The following is a 22614-nucleotide window of genomic DNA, read 5'->3' as shown; positions in this document are numbered from 1 at the left end:
TCAATGATCTGATGCCAAGGACCCATTGGTGTTTGGACTTCAGCGAGCCCTCCTGTCTATTAATATTTTGAGCAAGCATTTACCAAAACCAGGGACAGTGCAAGGCCATTTTGGAGAAAAACTGACAAGTGTGCACATGCATGGCCAGTGTTACTGTATACTTGTTTAGAAATAGCCAACGCTAAAAGGAAATTTGTCATTATGCAAGCGAAGTGGTTAAGTTGAACTTACTAATACAGATAACCCAGACTGGAGTATTGCAAGAAGCAATCTTCTATTGTGACCACAGCTGATATGACTTTCCCTGCAGATTCGGGGGTGTTTCATTGAAGCGTCAAGAGGTTAATAACATTGCTGTAAAGGGAATTATTATCATAGCCTGTTTGTTTATGAGGCATTTCTGCCTTGTACTGAGATAAGTCTAACTGAGAGTCCCAATGTACGTCAGCATCTGTATGATAAGCAACATGTTTTCCCTGCCACTGGATCCCCATCCTCTGTGCTGAAGGGTCATGTATCGGGGGCCCCACAATGGAGGACCATTTTTAGGAGTTGATGGCAAGAACAGATGAATTTTATAGCAACTCCACTGCAATCCCAGCTTTTTGACCTGCAACAGATCCCATTAAGACATGATCCTAAAGATTTGAGGGGAATGTAATACTTTACCCTTCCACAGAGCCACAGTGGAATGTTAGATTAACTCTAAACAGTATATTTAAACATCGTGGCTCATATCTGAAAATGTCAATTAAATGGTCCTTTGTACTGATTACAGTTAGTCTTTTATGCAAATGAATGTATAGTTATGTTCATTATCCTGATAATAAGAGTAATAGAGTTAGGAAAAGTAAACTTGTGACAAGCAAAAAGTATAAAACAATATTCTATGGAAATTTTTCTAGCCCGTCTGGTCCAATCCCAAAAAAGTTAATGTTGGCTATGACAGAAAGGTGTCAGAACACACAATGCATCACAGCTTGCTGCATATGGGGCTGCATCGCTGCAGAGTGCCCATGCTGACCGCTGTCCACTGCCAACAGCACTTACAATGGCCATGTAAGTGTAAGAAATGGTGTTAGAAAGGAGCGCTCCACTCCGTCTCATTTACCTGCAGATTCCCCGGTTGTCTAGTGTAGGAGGAAGTGGGGCAGGATACCCCTGTCCGAAATGCACTACTCTGCATGCGCGAACAGCGCAAACCAGAAGTTCTGCTTTTCGTGCCAACTTTTACAGTCAGGCATGGAAGTGAACGGACGCAGTGTATATTAGCTGCGTGCCATGCATCTAAAGTTCCTTAAAGAGTAAATAGAGTAACCAAAGGCTTCCAGTATAAAGAGCCAGTGACCATAATACTTTCTTGCACTGACCTGCAGGGAACATACCAATAATCTCCCTGCATATATATGTACAAGTGTGTGACAGGATGGACCGCCTATGTCACTCTGTCTATTGTGTTGTTGGGGACCGATTGGGCTTGCCTTGCCACCATCCCCTTTCTTTCTCCCAAATGCGCCCGCTAACCACAGTAGGAGGGGCTTAAGCTGCTGCCGCCTTAGCGGCATCCAGAACCGTTTCCTTCTGGGTAACTGTCACTTCTAGTGTACCCCCTCACTGGGCACGTGGGCTGGTGCCCTTGACCTCTTCCTGTATATCAGGGTTGCTATGGATGGTTTTTCCCCTGGCCTATCACACTTTCTAGAGCTTCTAGGTAGTGGGCAGAGTGGTGGTACTAGATGCTGGGTTCAAACTTCAGATCAGCCACAGAACGGATTAGATTTGGGTCTAATCTGCAGGTCATAGGAATTACAGCAGGGAATTAGTCGTCAAGCAGGCTCATGAAGCAAGTGATGTTTATTAGCTTAAGTGTCCTAATAAGGAGAGTTACACACTGGTTTATGGTACCAGTGATCAGAAGGTCAGATGGAACAACAATACATAGTGAAACACAGCTCCTTTTTGTACAGATTCTGACACAATTGTTAGCAGGGGGTAACACTGCCCCTGATTCTAGATGGCTCTACAAAGACTGAAAAATCCCATTCATACATTTAACATCAGGGTATTATCTAATCTTGCATCTAACACAGTTTAACTTTTGCTGCAACCTGATCTCCTCAAATGTGCTGTCTATATTGTTAGGAGACTTCCTGTCTCTCTAATAAGACATGCACACAGGTAACGATCCCCTTCCGGGTCTTCAGGCCAAAGCAGGTATTTGTCACTTCTGAGATGGAAATACTTATGTAGCATTTCCTGCTATCAGCAAAACAGACTTCCTCTGACCTGGCACAATACATTAGAAATCAATAAATTCCCTATACAGAAATACACACAATATTAAAAAAATCAATACATTTCTAACATACAGTATCAAAAATTAGTACATTTGCAAATATATTAATTGTCACACCATGCTAATAATTTAAATATATTATTACAATAAGATATTTATAAGTGATCCAGCCACAAAGTGTATAAGTGCATACTGCATAAGACTGCATATAAGACTGCTATTGCCTGCTGTACTGTATAACTGTGAGTACCTGCATAACCTGTTTGTTACCAAGTTCAATAAACCGGCAACCTGGTTAAGTTAAAAGCATCTGTGGCTTCACATCCACCTAACACCGCTGATACCTTTAATACTATCCAAAGGTATAACCAATAAATGGACTATGGAACAATGGAAGATGGTGGCCTGGTCTGATGAACCATAATTTCTTTTCCATTATGTGGATGGCCTGGTGCGTGGGAGTCATTTACCTGGGGAAGAGATGGCACCAGGAGGCACTATGGGAAGAAGGCAAGCTGGTGGAGGTAGTGTGATGCTATGGGTAATATTCTGCTGGGAAACTTTGGGTCCTGTGGATGTTACTTTGACATTTACCACCTGCCTAAACATTACTGCAGACCAAATACACCCCTTCATGGCAACGGTATGCTCTGATAGCAGTGGCCCCTTTCAGCAGGATAATGCACACTGCACAAATTGATCAGGATTGGTTTGAGGAACACGACAAAGAGTTTGAGGTGTTAAATTAGTGCCCACATCCCCCAAATCTCAGTCCGATCGAGCATCTGTGGGGTGTGCTGGAAAAGCAATACCGAGCCATGGCGGCCCCACCTCGCAACTTACAGGACTGAAAGGATCTGCTGGTAACTTCTTGCTGCAAGACACCACAGAACACCTTCAGATGTCCAGGCCTCCACAGGCCAGAGCTGTTTTGGTGGCACAAGGGGACCCTACACAATATTAGGCAGGTGGTTATAGAGTTGTGGCTGATCGGTGTGTGTGTATATGTATAGCGCTGTAATATAAGTAGCCCTTTCACAATGTAATTTGTACCTGTGGGGATTGATTGATTGGTTGATTGCTTGATTGGGCAAGAAGTTTGTGCAAGAAAGTTTGTGTTAATTTGTATGAACTATGTCAGGGCTGTATTATTGTCAACATGTGGCCCAGATGTGGCATTAAATAGCCATATTTGTAGCCCCAAGTTCTATAGCCTAGACTATACATTTAGTAACTTTTTTTTATTTATATAAAATTGTAAATAAATAACTATTTCTGAAATGCCAAACTTCCAAGACTGAAATATATGAGAAATAGTTACTAATAACTCTGTGTTTTTTAAATAAAAAAAGTTGTTGGAAATTATGAAAACTATATAAAATGTTAGTATTGATAGAACATAAGCAGGTCAAGGTAAGAGACGGCACTCTTCACTTATGCAGACTAGACAAAAGCCTTGCTGTATGCTGACCTAAAGAGTGACATGCAACCATAATCTAATGTACTGACATCAGACATGTTCACAACAATCACTTTGAATTCCATCCTTACAATGGTTTGTTTAGTTTTGTTCTCATCCAAGGTTAAGAGGTGCACATGCAATCAAAGCTTTTACTAAAACTCTTTTATATTGTGGTTTTATTTAAAGATACATAAGTCTGGCATTGTTTCTGTTGTTGTTTTTATAACATCAGCACACAGAAATATTGTATCATAATCACACACACACATGCATAGTTTAGTGTCTTTAATATGATGATTTTTTAATTGTTATGGATATTGATGTTTGTGTAGTTGTAGTTTTTTATACTAATACTTTTGTATTATTATTTTTAAGCTTTCTTGTTATATACCTTTATTTCATTTCTCATATATCCTTTTCTACAGGTCTTTTTATTGCTGGCTCAATTTATACAGACGTAAAGTGTAGTAATTTGATCATTTGAGATGTTGGGAGTACATAACATAACTTATTTAATATCATAGTCAGTTTTTTTCAAATGGTATCAGTAAATAACAAGACATTGAAACAGTACACCCTGAACCTACTAGATTCAGAAATTAAACCACTTCATCCAAGAAAGGTATTGGTGTTGGCCAATTGGGTCATCATGGTGAATGTACTTACTAATTCCAATAACTGTAGCTCTTATGCCTTGAAAAGGATTATATTAAGAAATTAGTTGGCCAGGATGTGAAGTCTAACATTAAAGGTTTGTATAGGTTTAGACTTAGGACCTATCAAATGGTAGAGCTCTGTAGCGGTAAGAAATGTTAATGTGTCCTTGGAAAATGTATTGAATTCTTATATAATACAACTGTATATATGCTATCCTTGGAAAATGTTTCCATTATATAAAATAAAAATATATGTCTTGCTTGTTTTCATTGTTATGTTTAACATAGACTTGTAGGCTTTTCATTGAATATAACGGCTAAGCTCACATGGTGGCTGTTTTGTCAATTGTTTTAGATTTCGGAGACATATGCTTTCCTTCCCAGAGAGGCAGTGACAAGATTTCTAATGAGCTGCTCAGAATGTCAGAAAAGAATGCACTTAAATCCAGATGGAGCCGATCACAAAGGTAAGAGCAATGGTCCACAGAGGGCAGTGACCCTACCCACTTTATATACAAGATTAGGGTTGTTACTGATTCATTGAGCATTGGCAGATATTTCATGACCATGCATTCCATTGTATTTTCTCAATATATGTCTGACCATAGTGTCTATCTGCCCATGATTTCCAGGTTTTCATGATTTGTCCTTTACAATGTTCAGTGTTTTTATTACTGACTAATTACTTTCTTTTTTTTGTTTATTTTAAATGTAGTTTTTAGTCAATATTCTTGTTATGTTTGGGGATTAAGACATCTTTTGTGTTACTTAGCACCAAACTGTAATATTCCAGGCTTACAAAAGATGCTTTTCCATTTGTGTTTTAAGAAACACCTATTGCACTTATGTCATTCATTTGTCTGACAGCACCAAAATACCCGTCACCTCTGATGCATCCTTCTACTTAAAATGTGTCCATAAAAGGATCTATAATTGAAGTTGTAAAACCAACAAGAACACAAAGGGTGCTACATATAACCAACTGAAGCCTCATAATGCCTTTACTTTTGTTATATCTCTTTGCTTCCAGCCAGGGGTGTAACTAGACACTGGTGAGCCCCACAGGAAAGTTTTGTAAGAGTCCCAATATACCTCCCAATGGGGAAAAATTCACATGGAGCTTTAATAGGGAGGTGCCCCCCCTTCAGCCCCATTGCAGCTGCACACTCTACACCTATGGCCGTTACACCATTGTTTCCAGCTATGTCATATGGAGCTATTGTAGCCTCTAGGAAATGCTTATAGAACACAATCAAAATGTTTATTAAATGATTACCTGCTAACACTAACATAATATACACCTGAGGACCATATTACCCATATTAAAGACAATGGGCCTGATTCATTAAGGAAAGTAAAGCAAAAACATGAGTAAGTAGTCTCCTGGACAAAACCATGTTACAATACAAGGGGTGCAAATTAGCTTATTATTTTGCACATAAATCAAATACTGGCTGTTTTTTCATGTAGCACACAAATACTTGATAGCTTTATTTGTACAATAAAATTTTAAGTTGATCTAGAATATGCCCTAGTTCAACTATAAATCTGTCCCCACATTTTAAATTTACACCCCCCTCCAATGCAACATGGTTTTGCCAAAGTGCAAAGTTACTCATTTTATTTTTTTTGTTTTCCTTTCCTTTCCTTAAGGCATGGTGCCCAATATGTTATAGAATAGAACCTATGGAGGTTTCAAGGACTGGTCCAGAACAAACAAGGGTCTTACTAAATGGGAGATATCAGGTTTAATGAGCCACTAAACAAAAACACCCTAATGTGGTTCCTTTTAAAAAAACATACAAAAAAATAAAATTAAGAATATAAAACTAAAAATATATTGCCCTATTAATAAAAAGACTATACATTTAAATAAAAAAAACTTTTTTAAACAGAGAAGGGGTTATTGATAAAAAATATATGGACTAACTATGGACTTCTATATGTTTTCTTTTCAGATAATGGCAAACCTCCCACACTGGTAACAAGCATGATCGACTACAATATGCCAATTACCATGGCTTACATGAAGCACATGAAACTGCAGCTCTTAAATTCACAACAAGATGAGGTAATGCGTGTTATATATCATGAGAGCGTCAAGGCACTGACCATCCACATGTTACTGGCCTACAATGCCTGTCAACACCCATATATTTCCATTGCCGTTTACAGGCATCGAAGACCAATACCTAAGTCATCACGAAGCTAGGGATGTCTAGCCCAGTGCTGCACATTGGTACTACAGGAGTCCTTGTGCTGCTGTGTGTTTATTGACAACATTCTCACGTATAATGTCAGCAGATCTTATTGGTGGCTATTTGTGTTTAGACCTGACATGTCTACTGTATTGGCTTTTGGTACATCATGTAAAATGGTGAATGAAAATAAATTACACGCTCCTGTCTGGGATGTCAAAGTGTCAGTGTGGCTTAGCCTGAGTGAGAGTTCCCTCAACCAATGCAAGTCCTCTATCAGGGCCAGTAACAATAAATGTGCAGCTCAAACCACCAGACAGATGCTATTGGCTGCAGATCTGCTGCTATTATTTACATGCTGGGTAATTTACATGTTCACCTTTACATCTGGTAATGGTTTTCTTAATACATTAAAATGGGAGATAGAACATAGTAATAATTTACTTATGTAATACACTTAAAATAGTCCCAGCCACAATTAGTGTTCATTATTTCTCTCACTCAGCCCTGCAGGGGCTGACCGGCAAATTTTAGCCCGGGGGGTGAAAATAAGTTCAGTAACCTATTAGGAACATTTTAAAAGAAAAAAATTGCAAGTAGCTCAGTGACTCAGCCCAAGGTCGCCCACTATGGGACCGGACCAGGTGGCAGATACCCCCCTGCCCCCCTGCCCAACCTGCCCCTCCAGACCAAGAATGCAAATTACTGGGTATGTTAGGAGGAATCATATGTATCTAAACTTCTTCTGTGCACCCAAGAGTATGAAATATTGTATGGAAACACAACATTTAAAGGTGTCACCACCTTCAGCTACCTTTAATTTATTAACTTAGGGCCTGATTCATTAAGGATCTTAACTTAAGAAACTTCCTATTTAAGTCTCCTGGACAAATCCATGTTACAATGCAAGGGGTGCAAATTAGCATTCTGTTTTGCACATAGGTTAAATACTGACTGTTTTTTCATGTAGCACACAAATATCAACTTACTTTAAATTTCAGTGTACAAATAAGCTATCAAGTATTTGTGTGCTACATGAAAAAAAGTCAGTATTTAACTTATGTGCAAAACAGAAAACTAATTTGCACCCCTTGTATTGTAACATGGTTTTGTCCAAGAGACTGAAATAAGAAGTTTCTTAAGTTAAGATCCTTAATGAATCAGGCCCTTATTTACTAAATACATTGATTGATATTTCTGGAATATCATTCATATCTGAGGCCTAGCTTCTTTCGTTTTGTTGTCCTTGGATATGATGTGCACATTGCATTGATAAGATTTTATTCGGAATAAAAAATGTGTTTGTTGTCCTAGGACAATGAAAATAACTAAATCTGGTTATGATCTAAAGATCTTGCTGAATAAAACATTAGGAAATCAGAAAATCAAGTACAGTTCCTGCATTATAACTTATGAATAAAAGGTGGCAACAAAGATCCAAATCATCCTTTCATTGTATATTTATGGATTCTTGAAAACACTCATTAGGAGTATTTTAGGGCAAAATAAACACACACTGTAAACTTGCTCTGAGTTTTGGGACTTTTCATATTTGTGTTTATATTTTATGGGAACGTTGTTCCAATATAAATATTATAGATAATAAATAAGTAAAAAACTGAAAACGTGCCATCTCGCCCATGAAAATCATTTGTTTACTCCTGGTATCATATATCAAAATATACAATATATCTCCATAGTCTTCCACCTTAGTGCAAGCAGTAGTCGGAGTGGAAATTTAGAAGTGCTGGTATGGAATTTTGAAGTGAATGGCCGGGGTCTTAGGTGGCTCACAGGAGCTTTGGGGATTTTAATAGTGTAAAGTTAATTTCCGATCCTTTTTTACATGATATAGCATAATATAAAACATATTAAATGATGCAGGGCTGTCCACCCTATGTTCCCCACCTACCCTGTGTCCCTCCTCCTCCCCCCCATGTCTCCTGTATTACTTTAGATTTCTTCAACTTTCCTTAATGTCTCCCGAGTTCCTACATCTATCTAATGTCTCCCCGTGTTTTCTCATCTCTTCCTTATGTCTTTCATGAGTCCTTTATCGATTTACTATATCTGTTCAAATTCCACAGGTGCCCCTAGCTTCATTCCAGGTTACCCCCCTCTCTCCCTCTCCACCAGCTTCCCCCGTGCCTGACTGCCTGGTTCACTCTCCCTTACTTAACCCCTGCACCTCGCACTTCCTCTCTCACCCTCTGCTTCTTCTATTTATACCTGTTCCTGCTCCTATTTCTCCCTCTTACTTATGTGAGGTGCTGGAATGTTCATATAGGATGTCCACCGGCAAGTTTTTCTTTATTGATTATTTAACAGACAAGAAGCATAATTTATAAACAAGACTACAGTGTAAGTGTCCCTTGTGTTCTGTGACTGCACAGTAAAAGTTGCACGGGAAAATAAAATTGGGCAGAACATGGGCATACAGATGTTCCATCATATAGGAACCATGATGAGCTGAACAATGTGTCCACAAAAATAAGAATTGTTTTGCAGAGTTAGAGATCTAAATAGCTGCAATGAGTGAAAAACATTCACCACCTACATAGCTATGTAGGATTACATTAATACATTTAGAGGAAACTTGTAATATAAAATAAATGTGAACCCTATGTCTATGTCTGCAGGATGAAAGTTCCATAGAAAGTGATGAATTTGATATGAGTGACTCCACCAGGATGTCGGCTGTGAACTCTGACCTCAGTTCTAATCTTGAAGAAAGGATGCAGAGCCCTCAGAATCTTCAAGGACAACAGGATGGTAAGTATTGGAAGATTCCAAATGTGTTCTTTCATGTTGGAACTTGGGGGCCATTTTCAATTGCTATGTGATCTTCTAAATGGTGTCAAATGTCCATTTTGCCACTCACAGTTGCGATATACAAAATCAATCAGAGATGGCTCTGGTTGGGCAAGTTGTGTAGAAAAAGGAAATTACTATAGACATAGGGAAAAAATGTTTCTTCTGAGCATGGTATTCACATTTATGCTTGGTTTTATGTTGTGTTTTAATGACCCTATGATTACAAAAACAAGATAATATTTCCCTACAGTACTGCAAGATTTTTTGAACATTAAATATCATATAACATATTATTAAATATTATTTATTTTTAAAGTGCAGACAAATTGCGCAGTGCTCTACATTGAGGGAATCATAAGACAAACAAATTGCATATAATGACATGAAACACAAGATAATGCTGGTCCTGCCCAAAGAGCTTACAGTCTAAGAGGTGTGGGGAGCACTTGATATACTGTATAAGCTGCTGGTGGGAGAAGTGTGTGGGGTTATTGTTAGGCAACAGAACTGACAGCTAGAAGTAATAAAGCAGGCATTGGTGACTGGCATTGCTGTGCAGCTAGCAGGGTTGTGGTATGGTTGGAAGGAGTATAGACAGAGGAAGGCAGAGACATGAACCAGTCACTGTAGAAATCTTAAAACAGGAAGCTGCTGGCAACCATGACTGTGCTTCACCATTTATCTTAAATGAGCGTCCTTCCTCTGCTGGTTATTGAGGAGTCTTTTGCTTTCATGCTGCACTGGCACTCTGGTACACAGTGCCATGACAGTTGTACCCATGACCGGTGGCATTGGCTGTCACCAGAAATGATCACCAAATGAGGAATAGAGATGGCATCAGAATTGATCATTGACAGCAATGATAGTTCACTGGGTTCAGCAGCTGAACTGAGATGGTATCCAGCAAGTCTGCAGATCTTAACCACCCTGTCATTAGTACGATGAAACTCCCCACAATCTAATTTCCCACTGCCTTTACACATTTGTAAATGATTTAATTTGAGGCAAGATGTTTATGTGGGAGGTTAAGTGCAGCCATCTCCAACTTTTGTGTGCATCCATAATAATATATGTATAATGCATATGTTGCTGGTCATTAATATGATATCTGAGATAGGTTAATTAACATATCTTCCTGCAGGTAGGATTATAATTAAAGTACAAGCATGTGTGGTATTTACCACCAACTTGTATCAAGCTACCGGCAAGTTGCTGTCAATCTATCCTTGCTGTCATTCTTTGGCTGAGTAAATAGTTGTGATCCACTCTTATCTTTCCTTCCAGAAGACATAAATCCAGCTTCTTCAGCCCTTGGGGCAATTGTCACAAATTGAGGTGATGTTTGTCCTGACTCCTGAGAAGTTGGGAGGTATGTCACTGTGGTGAGCGGAGACATACCTCTGAGTGGACTCTCTTTTACTGCTGTCGTTCCTTTGATTTGTTGGTATACAAAACTGTTGCTAAAATAAACAAGATGACTTCTAAACACATAAATTCTGAGTCGTAATTATATTGACTATATGACCATAGTCTCTATGAGCATAACGTTGACTCGTGGCCACTGACAAGTCCATGCCGGGATTCAGTTCTTGGGGTGAGCACTAGGCAGCAGCTTTCAGTTTTTACCTTTTTATCTTCTACTTCATGTAAAAACTGCAACTATTTAATTGCACCCAATCTTATTTCTTTGATATAATCTTCAATGTTAAGGATGATTGAGAAACTCATTTAAACATATTGTAACTAAATGCAAACAGATTTATGTCCCAACATGAATCAGAACCATTGCTTCCAAATTGTCTCTCCTTTGCAGGGTTGGTCTGTCTTTTGGTCATGTTTGTAGTTATTACATTTGCTTAAGTATAGATGCACTCTTTAACAGTCTTCTAGATCTATTTACATTCATATCTACCATATACATGTATGTTGTTGAGATTTGTTGAATTGTGTTTATGTTTATTGCACTTTTTCTCCATAAATATGTAATTTAGTTTGGGTTGGGGAGGAGGCTAGCTGAAATTTGTCAAGGAGTATTTACACATGTAAAATGCTAGTATGAAAGCAATCAAACCTGTTTTCATGTTTGTGCTAATATATGGCTATTTAAATTGTGGAAACATATGATACAGTATGTAATTGTATATAATATATACAATTTCCTACTAATATAGTTGTGATGTTACATAATAAGTGACATCATGTTAGAGCGGTATTGGTGTTTTACCATATACTGACAATATACGAGACCCAATAAAGTAACATATTTATTTTTTTTATTTAAAAGTAAACTTGACTAAATGGTCTTCATGACATTCAATATACGCTCAGAAGAGGGCACACATTAAGATATAGTTGGTAGCTATTTGAACGGATAGCTGTTAATGTATGCCCATATATTTGTATCTAGACTCTTATCAATGCCCTCCCATGGGGATCCCAAGTCTGTGTATTTTTCTTCAATTTGGAACAGTAAACTTTTGCTTAGTAAACTGTACGCTTTGTTACAACTACCATATTATTCAGCTCTGTCAAAGCAAAATGGTGAAGGGAACAAAGCTGCTCACCTGTACTGACATAGTATGTATGGGTTTTATTAAACCTCTATTTGAATTAGCTATGGGAAAACTGTGTGACCTTAAATTACAAGCAGCATACAGTGAGTCGATAAGAAAACATTGATCGCTGTCATGGTAACAGTAATCTCTTGAAGATTGACACTTTGAAAAGATTCCTTTTTATATAAGAGTAGGAATCAGATAGTAAATACTCTCCAGTAGCTAAATGTCTCTGCCCACTGAAGTGCCTCTTTACGTCACTTGGGCCTAGCAAATTGATTATCTGCATTTACATGAATATTGACTTGCCCACAAAAAAGACTACATTCTGGTCTAAGTTATCAAAGTTGGAGACTGACTTTACTAATTAAATGATAATAGATAAAATTCTTTCATTGATGAATAAGCAGAAATTTGTTTTCAAAAGGGGATTGATTGTTATCTCCATTAAAGTCCAAAGTGGACTGAGTATACTTCATTGGATATATGTCCTAAATTTTCATTTGAATAAACAAATATTCCCAGATCTGTAATTGGCCACATTTCTAGTCTTTCTTATTGATTTGAAAATAATGTCTATCACTGAATCCGACAAACCTAGCCTAATAGCTAGCAATAGCCTCTGCCTTTCAACTTCCGTGCCATCACATTGAGCCTCTCTATATTTTAATGTACAAAGCTGCCCTGAAATAGAAGGTTTGAGTACAATAGAAGCTGCCAGCAAGACTTCACCATCATTGTTATTAAGATAGGTAACCAGGGTCTGCTGGACCCATATGGCAGAATTGGAGTTCAAGGCCCATTCATTATAATGATAATATAATAAATGCAATGTTCTCTCCCTGAGAGATAAACTGTTGTCAAAGCTTCTAAATTCTTTTCTGTCCACTTTTTAACTGGCTCGGTCTCTTCTAGCATAATTATTCTTCTTGCACCACCTTTTTTTATGATGAACTGAACTGCTACTATATTGTCCATCTGGAATTTCACCGAATGAACCTTCATGTCCAATGTCCACACAATAAATTCCCTGTTGTTTTGAGCTGGCATCTGGTGTTACTAAAATGTCAGCTTGTACTCCTTCCTCCACTATAGTAAATCTTTCTTTAAAATTATTGCCCCATGAGTCATCTTAGACTAACTGTCTTGGTTCCCAATGAGTTTGTAACCAATTCCCCATTTAAATGGGGGCTGAAAGATATCCAGGAATACATTTATAGCCTCCTCTGGACTTCTCTAGTCTTCTCGTGAATGAGAAAAAAAACTATTATTGGAACAAAAAGATCTTTTAGAGGGTAAACTTGGAATTTGTGTTTCTGTTCTGTTGTCACCATTGCAAGGATCCATTTGTCTGAAATATTCTTCACCTAGGGCTAGATTTACTAAACTGCGGGTTTGGAAACGTGGAGATGTTGCCTATAGCAACCAGTCAGATTCTATCTTTCATTTATTTAGTGCATTCTACAAAATGACAGCTAGAATCTGATTGGTTGCTATAGGCAACATCTCCACTTTTCCAAACCTGTAGTTTAGTAAATATACCCCCTAGACTCACCTGAAGAACTAAAATCTTGCCTCAATAGCCCACATCTGGATAATCACCCCTTCAGAATGATTTACTAGTATCTTTACAAGTCTGCTGACCTATCCCTCTTCCTCTAAGAATGGAACTCAGAGTCCCTATGCCTTTTCATCTTAAATATTCCTTCCCAGGTATATATGCTTTTACCTCCTTAAACTTGTCCTGATTAAGGTGTTTTTCTGAATATGGCCTTTGTCTTAAAATTGTTCTATCCTGAGGATTTAAACTCATTTCCTCTAGTTCCCTTGCAGCCACTTCTTCTAATCGCCTGCAAAACAGAGAAGAACTATCATGTTGTCTGACACAAACATTCTGCTTGGAGGAAAGTAGTACTGACTATTGCTTTAACCAGAGGTTTCTAGCTATAAATGTAAGAAGCATAATTCATAACGAAAGATCTACTACAGCCTATAGCTATACTATGTCCGTTTTAATTTCTTTACAGCGACTATAATATTTATTTTCTTTTATTCCTGTATTTATCACCTCCTTGATATTACTTGTTGATGCTTTGAAGGGCTTCCCCACAGAAATCAAGGCAATCACTGGACAATAAGAAGCCCTGTTATAGAACATTATTTATTTCAATCATTTTAATTCTTCTGCCCACATGTCTGAAACAGGCAGAATTATCCGTAGACAATGTATGGCAGTTGCTTTAACTACATGAATAGAATATAAATTAACGTCCTCTTCCTTTACTTGATATCATTTTCAAAAGCGGTTATTTCCCGATAACTCTGTGTCTAACTTCTTCCATTCATCCAGAATTACTGCTGTAATCTCCTGTAGGTGGGGAAACGTATATTTTGTGTTCTTGTTAAGTTTACAGTAATAGATTTTCTGACCTATTCTCCAGATCTAGTCTTCTCTGATTGCCGTAATATAAGGGGGATCCAATATAACCTGAAATTCAAGGAACTGGAATTCTCTTCCCTTTCTTAATTTAGAAGTCAGTAATCTAGTTTTATTTCCGGAAAGACTGATTTAACTTGCAAACTCAGAACTCCCTTGCCACTCCTTGTTTAGCTCATTAATTCCGGAGATTCCATCGCTTTTTCATACCCAACAACCGCCCCAGGCAAGTATACCATATTTACGAGATCTAAGTGTCTCCATTCTATGCACCTCTCTGCAGCTGAAACCATTGTTTGAAAATATTTCTGACCTGTGTATTCACCTCTCTTTTCTGAGGTCACTTTGGATATTTCTTCCTCATGAAGAACAAATATAAAACTGTAATAAAACTACTTCTCATGCAGTCTTTCCCAAGCCTAATAATACAATTTTTTGATTTACCTCCTATTTTGGAGTTTGGCTCCTTGGAAGAGAGGTAGATGTTCATGACCTAAAGCAGCTTAAAATAAAAGCAACCTCTTACTATTTTTTTTCCATTAATAATCATTAAAATGACATATACATAATAAGTAAACCGCAAGATACATACCTGGGTGACAGTATATAGGACTGTCTCTGCACTATGGGCCAGATTCATAGATTTTGTGTGTATGATCTGCAAATTTAATCTGCACACGTCCTGAACCGGACCATATGCAGCTACACACAGCATTGGTCACTTCATCTTTGTACTTATTCCAGCTTACAATTTCTCTGAGGGAACAGGGCAGAAAAGGGGTGTTTGTCCATCATGAATGTGCAGTAAGGTCGTGCCAAACATTAGCGCACACAGTCATGTCCAATTCAAGCTTTGGGCATATCAAAGGTGCTTGTTATTCTGCCGTATCTTTTCCTCCACTTGCTGGACTAGTCTACGTCCTGATTACTAGTGATGACAGTTGCGTATGCATGCTATAACATGTGTTTGCAATCAGAAGCAACTGTAAAAATGTATTTTATGTTCAGTAGACATCAAGAACAGCCTAATAAATGTATTTCATGGAAACAAATAAAATTAAAGTAACACTTTTTTTTCATAACTGTTTAATCATTAATGCCTAAATTATTAACAGGTGGCATTACTTGAATACATGTTTTTTTTCTGTGCGCTCTTTGCGGCATCTTATGTACTAGATCGGAACGGACCTACACTCGAATTCAACAGTGAACGTATCTTCAGATCCGTTCATTGTTGAATTCTGATGTGCGTATGTCTGAATTCCATGCATTTTAAAAGAAATGCAGGTTTCCTAGCAACCAACACAGCTGTAAATCCTGAATACCGATACTCCCCTCTTATTAGTGCTAACATTTATTTGGTACTGTAAATGTTCCCAGCCCCGATAGGAGCTTCCAATAAGCATGTGATTTACACTGCAATGGAACCACAGAACCGTAGAGCCTGAAAATGCTCAATTATTTAAACTGCCCTAGTAATACTAGTAAATAAATGACTCACAAAGAGGACCTTGTGGAAGACAGACAATAACACATAGTATACATAGTTTAAATATTCTTGTTAAGGCTCTTTTTTCAATTTTTTAACTGATTTCTGGACATAACTTTCGAACCACTTCTAACAAAATACATTGACTGTCTTAGTTAATATAAAAATCAACTAGTGGATTAGACAGAGAATTTTTAAAAGTGTTTTATTCATTAAATTCCAACCAGGGTCTCAACATATATCAAATTTCTCACTTTTATCTCTAGTAGAGTTAGTCTTCAAGTAGGCAAGTTTGATAAATCCTTAGAGACCATTCTGCTACAAAGGAGAGTTCACTAAATATTTGAGAGTAGACATTTTGGGCCTGCTTCCTTAAGGAAAGTAAAACAAAAAAATGAGTAACTTTGAAACTTGGCAAAACCATGTTGCATTGGAGGTGGAGCTAAATTTCAAATGTGGTGACAGATTTTTAGTTGGGGTAGAGCATGTCCTAGATCAATTTTAAATTTCAGTGTAAAAATAAAGCCTATCAAATTTTTGTGTGCTACATGAAAAAAGTAGCCAATATTTAACTTATGTGCAAAATAATAAAATAATATGCACCCGTTGCATTGTAACATGGTGTGTCCAGGAGAAAATGTACCCATTTTGTTGCCTTACTTTCCTTAATCAATCAGGCCCTTTGTATTTAGCTGATGGCATACAGGGACCACGAAACAGACTAATGAATTTGTGAACTTCGCTCACAGGACTTAAGAAGAGTCCAAGACCACCGTATGTGAGAAACAAAACAATCAGTTTGACAGCAACAACATTCCAATGCTTACCTAGGTCTAAACCAGTGACGTGGATAGGGTGACTGATACCAACCCTTCACTAATTTGTAGTCTATTTTCATGTCTTTGATTTGTTCAGCCTATCGCTAAGTGTAGGATGGCAAATTGAGATGTTTGCACCTTGGATCAAATTGTATATTAAAGGAATGCCATGAGCAGGGGAAGATTCATGTAAAATAAAAATAAAACAAGTAAGAGGGTGTAAAAATTTGTTGAAATTGCCTATATTGCCAATCTACCCGTGGAGGAGGAAGCAGAGTCTGCTGGAGGGTTGGGAAAGGGGTCAGTGAGATGTCAGTTCTGATATGGGGGTAAATGTATCAATATGCGGGTTCTTCAACACCCGCGTGTTCAGCCTCTTCCGCGATTAAATTTCAAGCGGCGCTGCATTGTAAAGGGTTAACTTCCCTTTACAATGCAGCGCCGCTTGAAATTTAATCGCGGAAGAGGCTGAACACGCGGGTGTTGAAGAACCCGCATATTGATACATTTACCCCCTGATGTATTCTTAAATCACCAAATTCATCCCATGATTTGAATGACTCTACAGTCCTAGCACCAAACCTTTATGGTGTGTGATTGGGGTGCAGGGAAGTAGAGAGATGACAACCAATTGTATTGCTATGAGCCCTGAGGTAGTATTAGTGCATGTTTGAGCCTCATGCCTCATTTAATGAGTGGGATAGCAAAACTAGTCCTATGTTTCTTTCCATTACAAATATAGATGACTAAATATGTTTCCCTTTAGTTCAGTACATCTTGGGATAAAGTTATGACTTGGAACATAACTGGAATAGGAAGCTTATTTTGACTACATTAATTCTCCCAAGCCAGGATATGTAAAGCAATGTTCAGGATGCCATCTCCTTTTCAATTTGAAGTATGAGAGGAAGATAATTGAGGTGCATCAGATCTTCAGTTTCAATGGGATTAGTACCTCTAAATATTTGATATTATTAGCTTTATACCAAAAGGGAAGATTGGATTTTAACTAGGTCAAAGAAACATTAATAGAGAAGACTCAAATTTGGACTGATTAATCTTGAAATTAGATACTGATCTGCACATTATTTTTTTTAAACCACAAGGAGAGATGTACGAAGTTGTGACACAAATGGAAGAAAATGAAGGTTTAGATGGGACACCCTTGTTTAGTACAATCATATTTGATATTTGAGAAAGTACCATTTACACATACCCTGGCTGTGGAGGGTTTTGTAAAGGGAAATCAGGTTACCAGCATTAAGGACCAGAACTATCTACTGTCTAGATCATTTATAGAATCGAGCACTTTCACCTAAATATTTCTAAAGAATAGAATAGTTATGTTGTTGGCTTTCTCTTTAAAGGTTACTACTTTTATGTATTTTAGAGAAATAAAAACTGGGTTTTAGCCCTGTGTTCCCTGAAGGACAGCAATATCTATTCTCTCTTTTGTGAGGAGCAAGGATGTTTCATACATTCAGATGACTACACCATGATTGCTCACTAGTCCGGCTTTAAAGTCTAACCTGTGTGTATTTCAAGTATAGTGCCCAACAGTGGGAATCTAGTGGATAACAGAAATCAAGTATAGCCCTGTCCGCCTAATATAAGAAAGGGATGGATCTCAGAGAGGTTAGACAGTGAATGGAACCCAAGAGATTAATTAGAGATGCAACCTTATACACCAGGGTCTAAACAACAGTATTGAGGTAACATTTAAATAAAACATTCCTACGTGCAGAGAGAGTTATGGTTTCTAATAAGACATAGCAAATGTTAGAGCAAATTTCTATCAGATGGCATTGGGGTGGATCTAATTGTCTCCAACATCCAGGACTCTGGATAATGAAATATGCAGGAGAAAAGAAAGATCTCCACTCAAGAAGGAAATTCACTGTAAATTAACCAGTAATGCTATATGTTCATCAAATATGTGACTACTATAAAGTACATACTCAACACAGTTCCAGTTTCAGGGGAGGGGGCATAAAACTATTATGTACAACTCCAGCATACAGATACTGATTTAATAGACATAAAATTAAGTCTTTAGTTATCTCAGAAGAGCCTGAATGATTGGCTGTTCATGAAATGGGCCACATGAGTAGATCTTAGCTTAGAAGACTTGGATATAGTGGAACCAAGCAGGGAGTGTGGGACTTTGTAAAGGCATTGGGATCTCCACCATCTCAGACTGCCCAGGAGAGTATGCAATCTTCCATCTTCAAATATGCCCATTTAGCACATTACATTTGGGCAAGCACTCAGTCACAGGTGTTAGCAAAGGCTTTTGTTGTAGAGTATAAAGCAAGCAATGTCAGAGCATAGCTAGATTTGCACATTGTACTGCAACATGTCTGCATGTTTTAGTTAATAGGGCCTCTTTGGTTTGACTTTACAGATCACAGTTATATGGTGCTTTGTCTCCCTTCCTCTGAATCTCAAGCATTTATGAACCATATCTAGGGTAACGTCATAACATAAAGGTTTCTTCTATAATATGTCCTATAAAACTTGAAACACCATAGAGTGTAAGGTTGATTGGACTTCTCGTTTAGGCAGGTATTATATTCGTATATTAATGTGTGTTCTATGTTATCTAGGTAATCTAGTCTTACTTGCAAGTGTGTGATTATTTGTGCTTGTTAGGTAATAGTGGTACATGTGGCCTTAGCGTTGTATACTTGCACAGCCTGGATTTCCTCAGCTTCTGATTTTATATCTGTAAAAACAGTGATCTCATATTTTGCTGACTGAGTGAATTTGCAAATGGATTGGAAACTGCTTTTGCAATCATTGATTTTGAACAAGGAAGTATATGTTATAATGATCATACGGAGGGGCACTGCTGTCTGATTCCTCTTCATCAGACCCAATTTCAGCTATTTTGGTCTTCCTCATGGACAGTAAACAACAGGAAAGAATCATGTTAAATCAGAGGTAGGAGACATATTTGTCTTCTATGAAGTGGGGTCACACACCTCTTTGAATTACTTTGTCTTTGTGGAGAACACCACATTCCTTAACTATATATAAAGATATTCATGCTGCTTTTCTGCAACTGCATGCTGGCATTCTTGTAGAATAGTTACCAGGGACAGATTGCACCTAGGCAGCTGTATCCTGCACAGTCCTGTCCAAGTTGACCATGGAGTACAACAGTTTCTGAACTTAGCCATAATGTATTTTTTTGCACATTAAATACTACTGCTTAATTCACTTTAACTTATAACTCCCAGAGAAAAAACATAGATAGAGTTTACCAGACCCTTCTCTGATGTGGATAGAGCTGATGGGTCCTCTTCTGAGCAGAGCATGTGTCAGATGGTACACGCTACATAGCGGCAGTCAGTCCCCTACCAAAATCTTACTATGGGGTTTGTATATTTTGGTGAGTGTTGTAAAACGGGAACATTTCCAGGGACAAAACCCCCACCTGGGAACTTCCATGGAAAGTGTTCTAGGGATAGTCGGTCGCTATGTACTCTGTGCTGTAGTAATATTACCTCATAGGACTCTATTTACTAATGGAGATAAAACCTATATTCTGGGAAAACAGTGATAGGACTTCTCCAAGGGGTCATTCACCTGTTCTCACTGCGATTCTTCTTCTGTTATCGCTATCTCAGAATGGCAATATTAGAAGATAATTAATTAAAAAATAGTTTATTATTTGAAAAAAGCATTTTTTAATTTGGTAGTTTTAAAATATTTCTTTTTTGTAATATTTGTATCTATTTTTTGATTATTTTTTGACTATTTTTAAAATATATTTATTCACTTAGTCAATTGAAAGACTAAGCCGGAGCTTTCAACACCACTGTGTATGTGTCTGTCAGGGTCACTCATGCCAATATACAACAAGACTAGCCCACATGCACATATACAGAGATTGGCCCACATGCGCATATCTACAGAGACTGGGCCACATGCCCATATGCAACAAGACTGGCCCACATGCCCATATGCAACAAGACTGGCCCACATGCACATATACAGAGACTGGCCCACATGCGCATATCTACACAGACTGATGTAACTTAGCTGCCTAGACAATATTTTATTAATAAATTGAGGCAATAACAGATTTTCTATTGCTGCAATAAGTGGCAATAGGAATTCAGCCTTATTGCTGCAGAATGATAAATAGTCCTTTGTTGGGCAGGTGAGGTTGGCTTCTGTTTACCCTAGCATTGGCTACGCAGCACCCCTGGTCACTGGGCACATGAGGACTTATTCTCATGCTGTTACCAGGTTTCTGGTCTGTTCTCATGTTGGTCCAACACTGGGGCAAGCCTGTGCAGAAATGATGATCTACGCTTTACACCCACACAACAGTTTAGGAACTCACAGTAAAACTGGCTCCCACTCACAACAATACCCAATGTTCAATATGAAGATTTTAATCAGATTGTTGCTTGTGTTACTTATCTTCTGCAGATATGGAGAACATCTCACTTTATTAAATGTGTCCTTGTTCAAAGATTGTTACAGTGATATCATCTGGATAACAGAAATGCTGTCCATGGTGCTGAAAATACGCAAAAATACAAAAACATGTAAAAGTATGCAACAACATAATTACACTAACAATTTACAGTAAAATAATCTTTGTGTAGTCACTGACGGAGACTTGTATTCTGATTATCTAAAACGTACTCTTTAACATGTGTGATTAAACCTAGTGATATAGAACAAACACATAATGTCATACCCGTAATACACTAGATGTGTCTATTTTATGTAAGCTTTATATGACCAGAATACTACTACTTGTCAGTGACTATATACATTTTTGTGGATGCCTCGATTTATAGTGAGTTTGAATAATTAGTAGTTTCTCTTCTTCAACAATTTTATTTTGCATTGTTTTGTGCTGTTTGTGCAGTAAACATTGCTTGCTTTTGCAAATACTAGGCAGCATAGAGGGACATTGGTTAACAGTGCTGTCTTAGAATGCTGGTGTCATGGGTTCAACAAGGGCCCTTTTTGTGTGGAATGTGTATATTCTTCCAGGGTTTGTCTGTGGGTTTCCTCCGTGTACTCCGGTATCCTTTGACAGTACAACAGAAATATTAGTAGTTTAATTGGCTTCTGACAAATATAACCCTAGTGTTTGTGTAGTGATAGAGAGTTTAGACTGTAAGCTCCAACAGGCAGGGACTGATGTGAATGATTACATATTGTACAGAGTGCATAATGTGATCAGCACTATATAAATAAACAATAATAAATACCAGAGTCCAAATTAGTTTCTCCATAGGCAATTGTTCTTTCTTCCCCCAGAATGCTCTTTAAGCTAGAGCTTCTATTTGTTTCATCATAGGGCAACAAGCTCCCTTCAGCTAATGATTTTACTTGTAGGCAGCTGCTTGTCATACATGAAGATAAAGTCATATGTAGACATAGCGGGAAGAAATCTGTAAGCAATGTACTGGTAATATAGATCCTGTGAAATTATATGTTGAAGATTATTGTTTTCAGCCTGGTATGTTCTTCCATGTGCAGCAGCTGTTCAGGATATACTTGAAAGACTTAGGGCTAGATTTACTAAACTGCGGGTTTGAAAAAGTGGAGATGTTGCCTATAGCAACCAATCAGATTTTAGCTGTGATTTATTTAGTGCACTCTACAAAATGACAGCTAGAATCTGATTGGTTGCTATAAGCAACATCTCCACTTTTTCAAACCCGCAGTTTAGTAAATATACCCCTTAAAGTGGAGCTAAACTGAATGTGGAAATGAAACTTTTCTTGTCTGAGTAGCTCGCTCAATATCAATCCTATACTCTGCATTTCCTTATATAAATGATCTGTGGGGACTGTGAAATCTTCACATTTTCTGGTTATTTTTTTAAACTGTGTCCACAGTGACAATCTGTAGTAG

At 37.8% G+C, this 22614-nt stretch overlaps 1 protein-coding gene across 5 annotated transcripts in view; it reads left to right on the top strand.

Annotated features, from left to right (window-relative positions):
- Positions 1-22614, top strand: part of NOL4 (nucleolar protein 4) — a 217871-nt gene that overhangs the window by 106197 nt on the left and 89060 nt on the right. For all 5 annotated transcript variants that reach the window (XM_075213479.1, XM_075213477.1, XM_075213476.1 and 2 more), the window contains exons 3-5: positions 4770-4881; positions 6373-6485; positions 9252-9384. In XM_075213479.1, the coding sequence (XP_075069580.1) occupies positions 4770-4881; positions 6373-6485; positions 9252-9384 (358 nt within the window). The remainder of the gene's footprint in view (positions 1-4769; positions 4882-6372; positions 6486-9251; positions 9385-22614) is intronic.

The sequence above is a fragment of the Mixophyes fleayi genome, chromosome 5 (genome assembly GCF_038048845.1).
Source record: "Mixophyes fleayi isolate aMixFle1 chromosome 5, aMixFle1.hap1, whole genome shotgun sequence".
Lineage (NCBI taxonomy): Eukaryota > Metazoa > Chordata > Amphibia > Anura > Limnodynastidae > Mixophyes > Mixophyes fleayi.
This window is presented reverse-complemented; position numbering and strand designations above follow the sequence as displayed.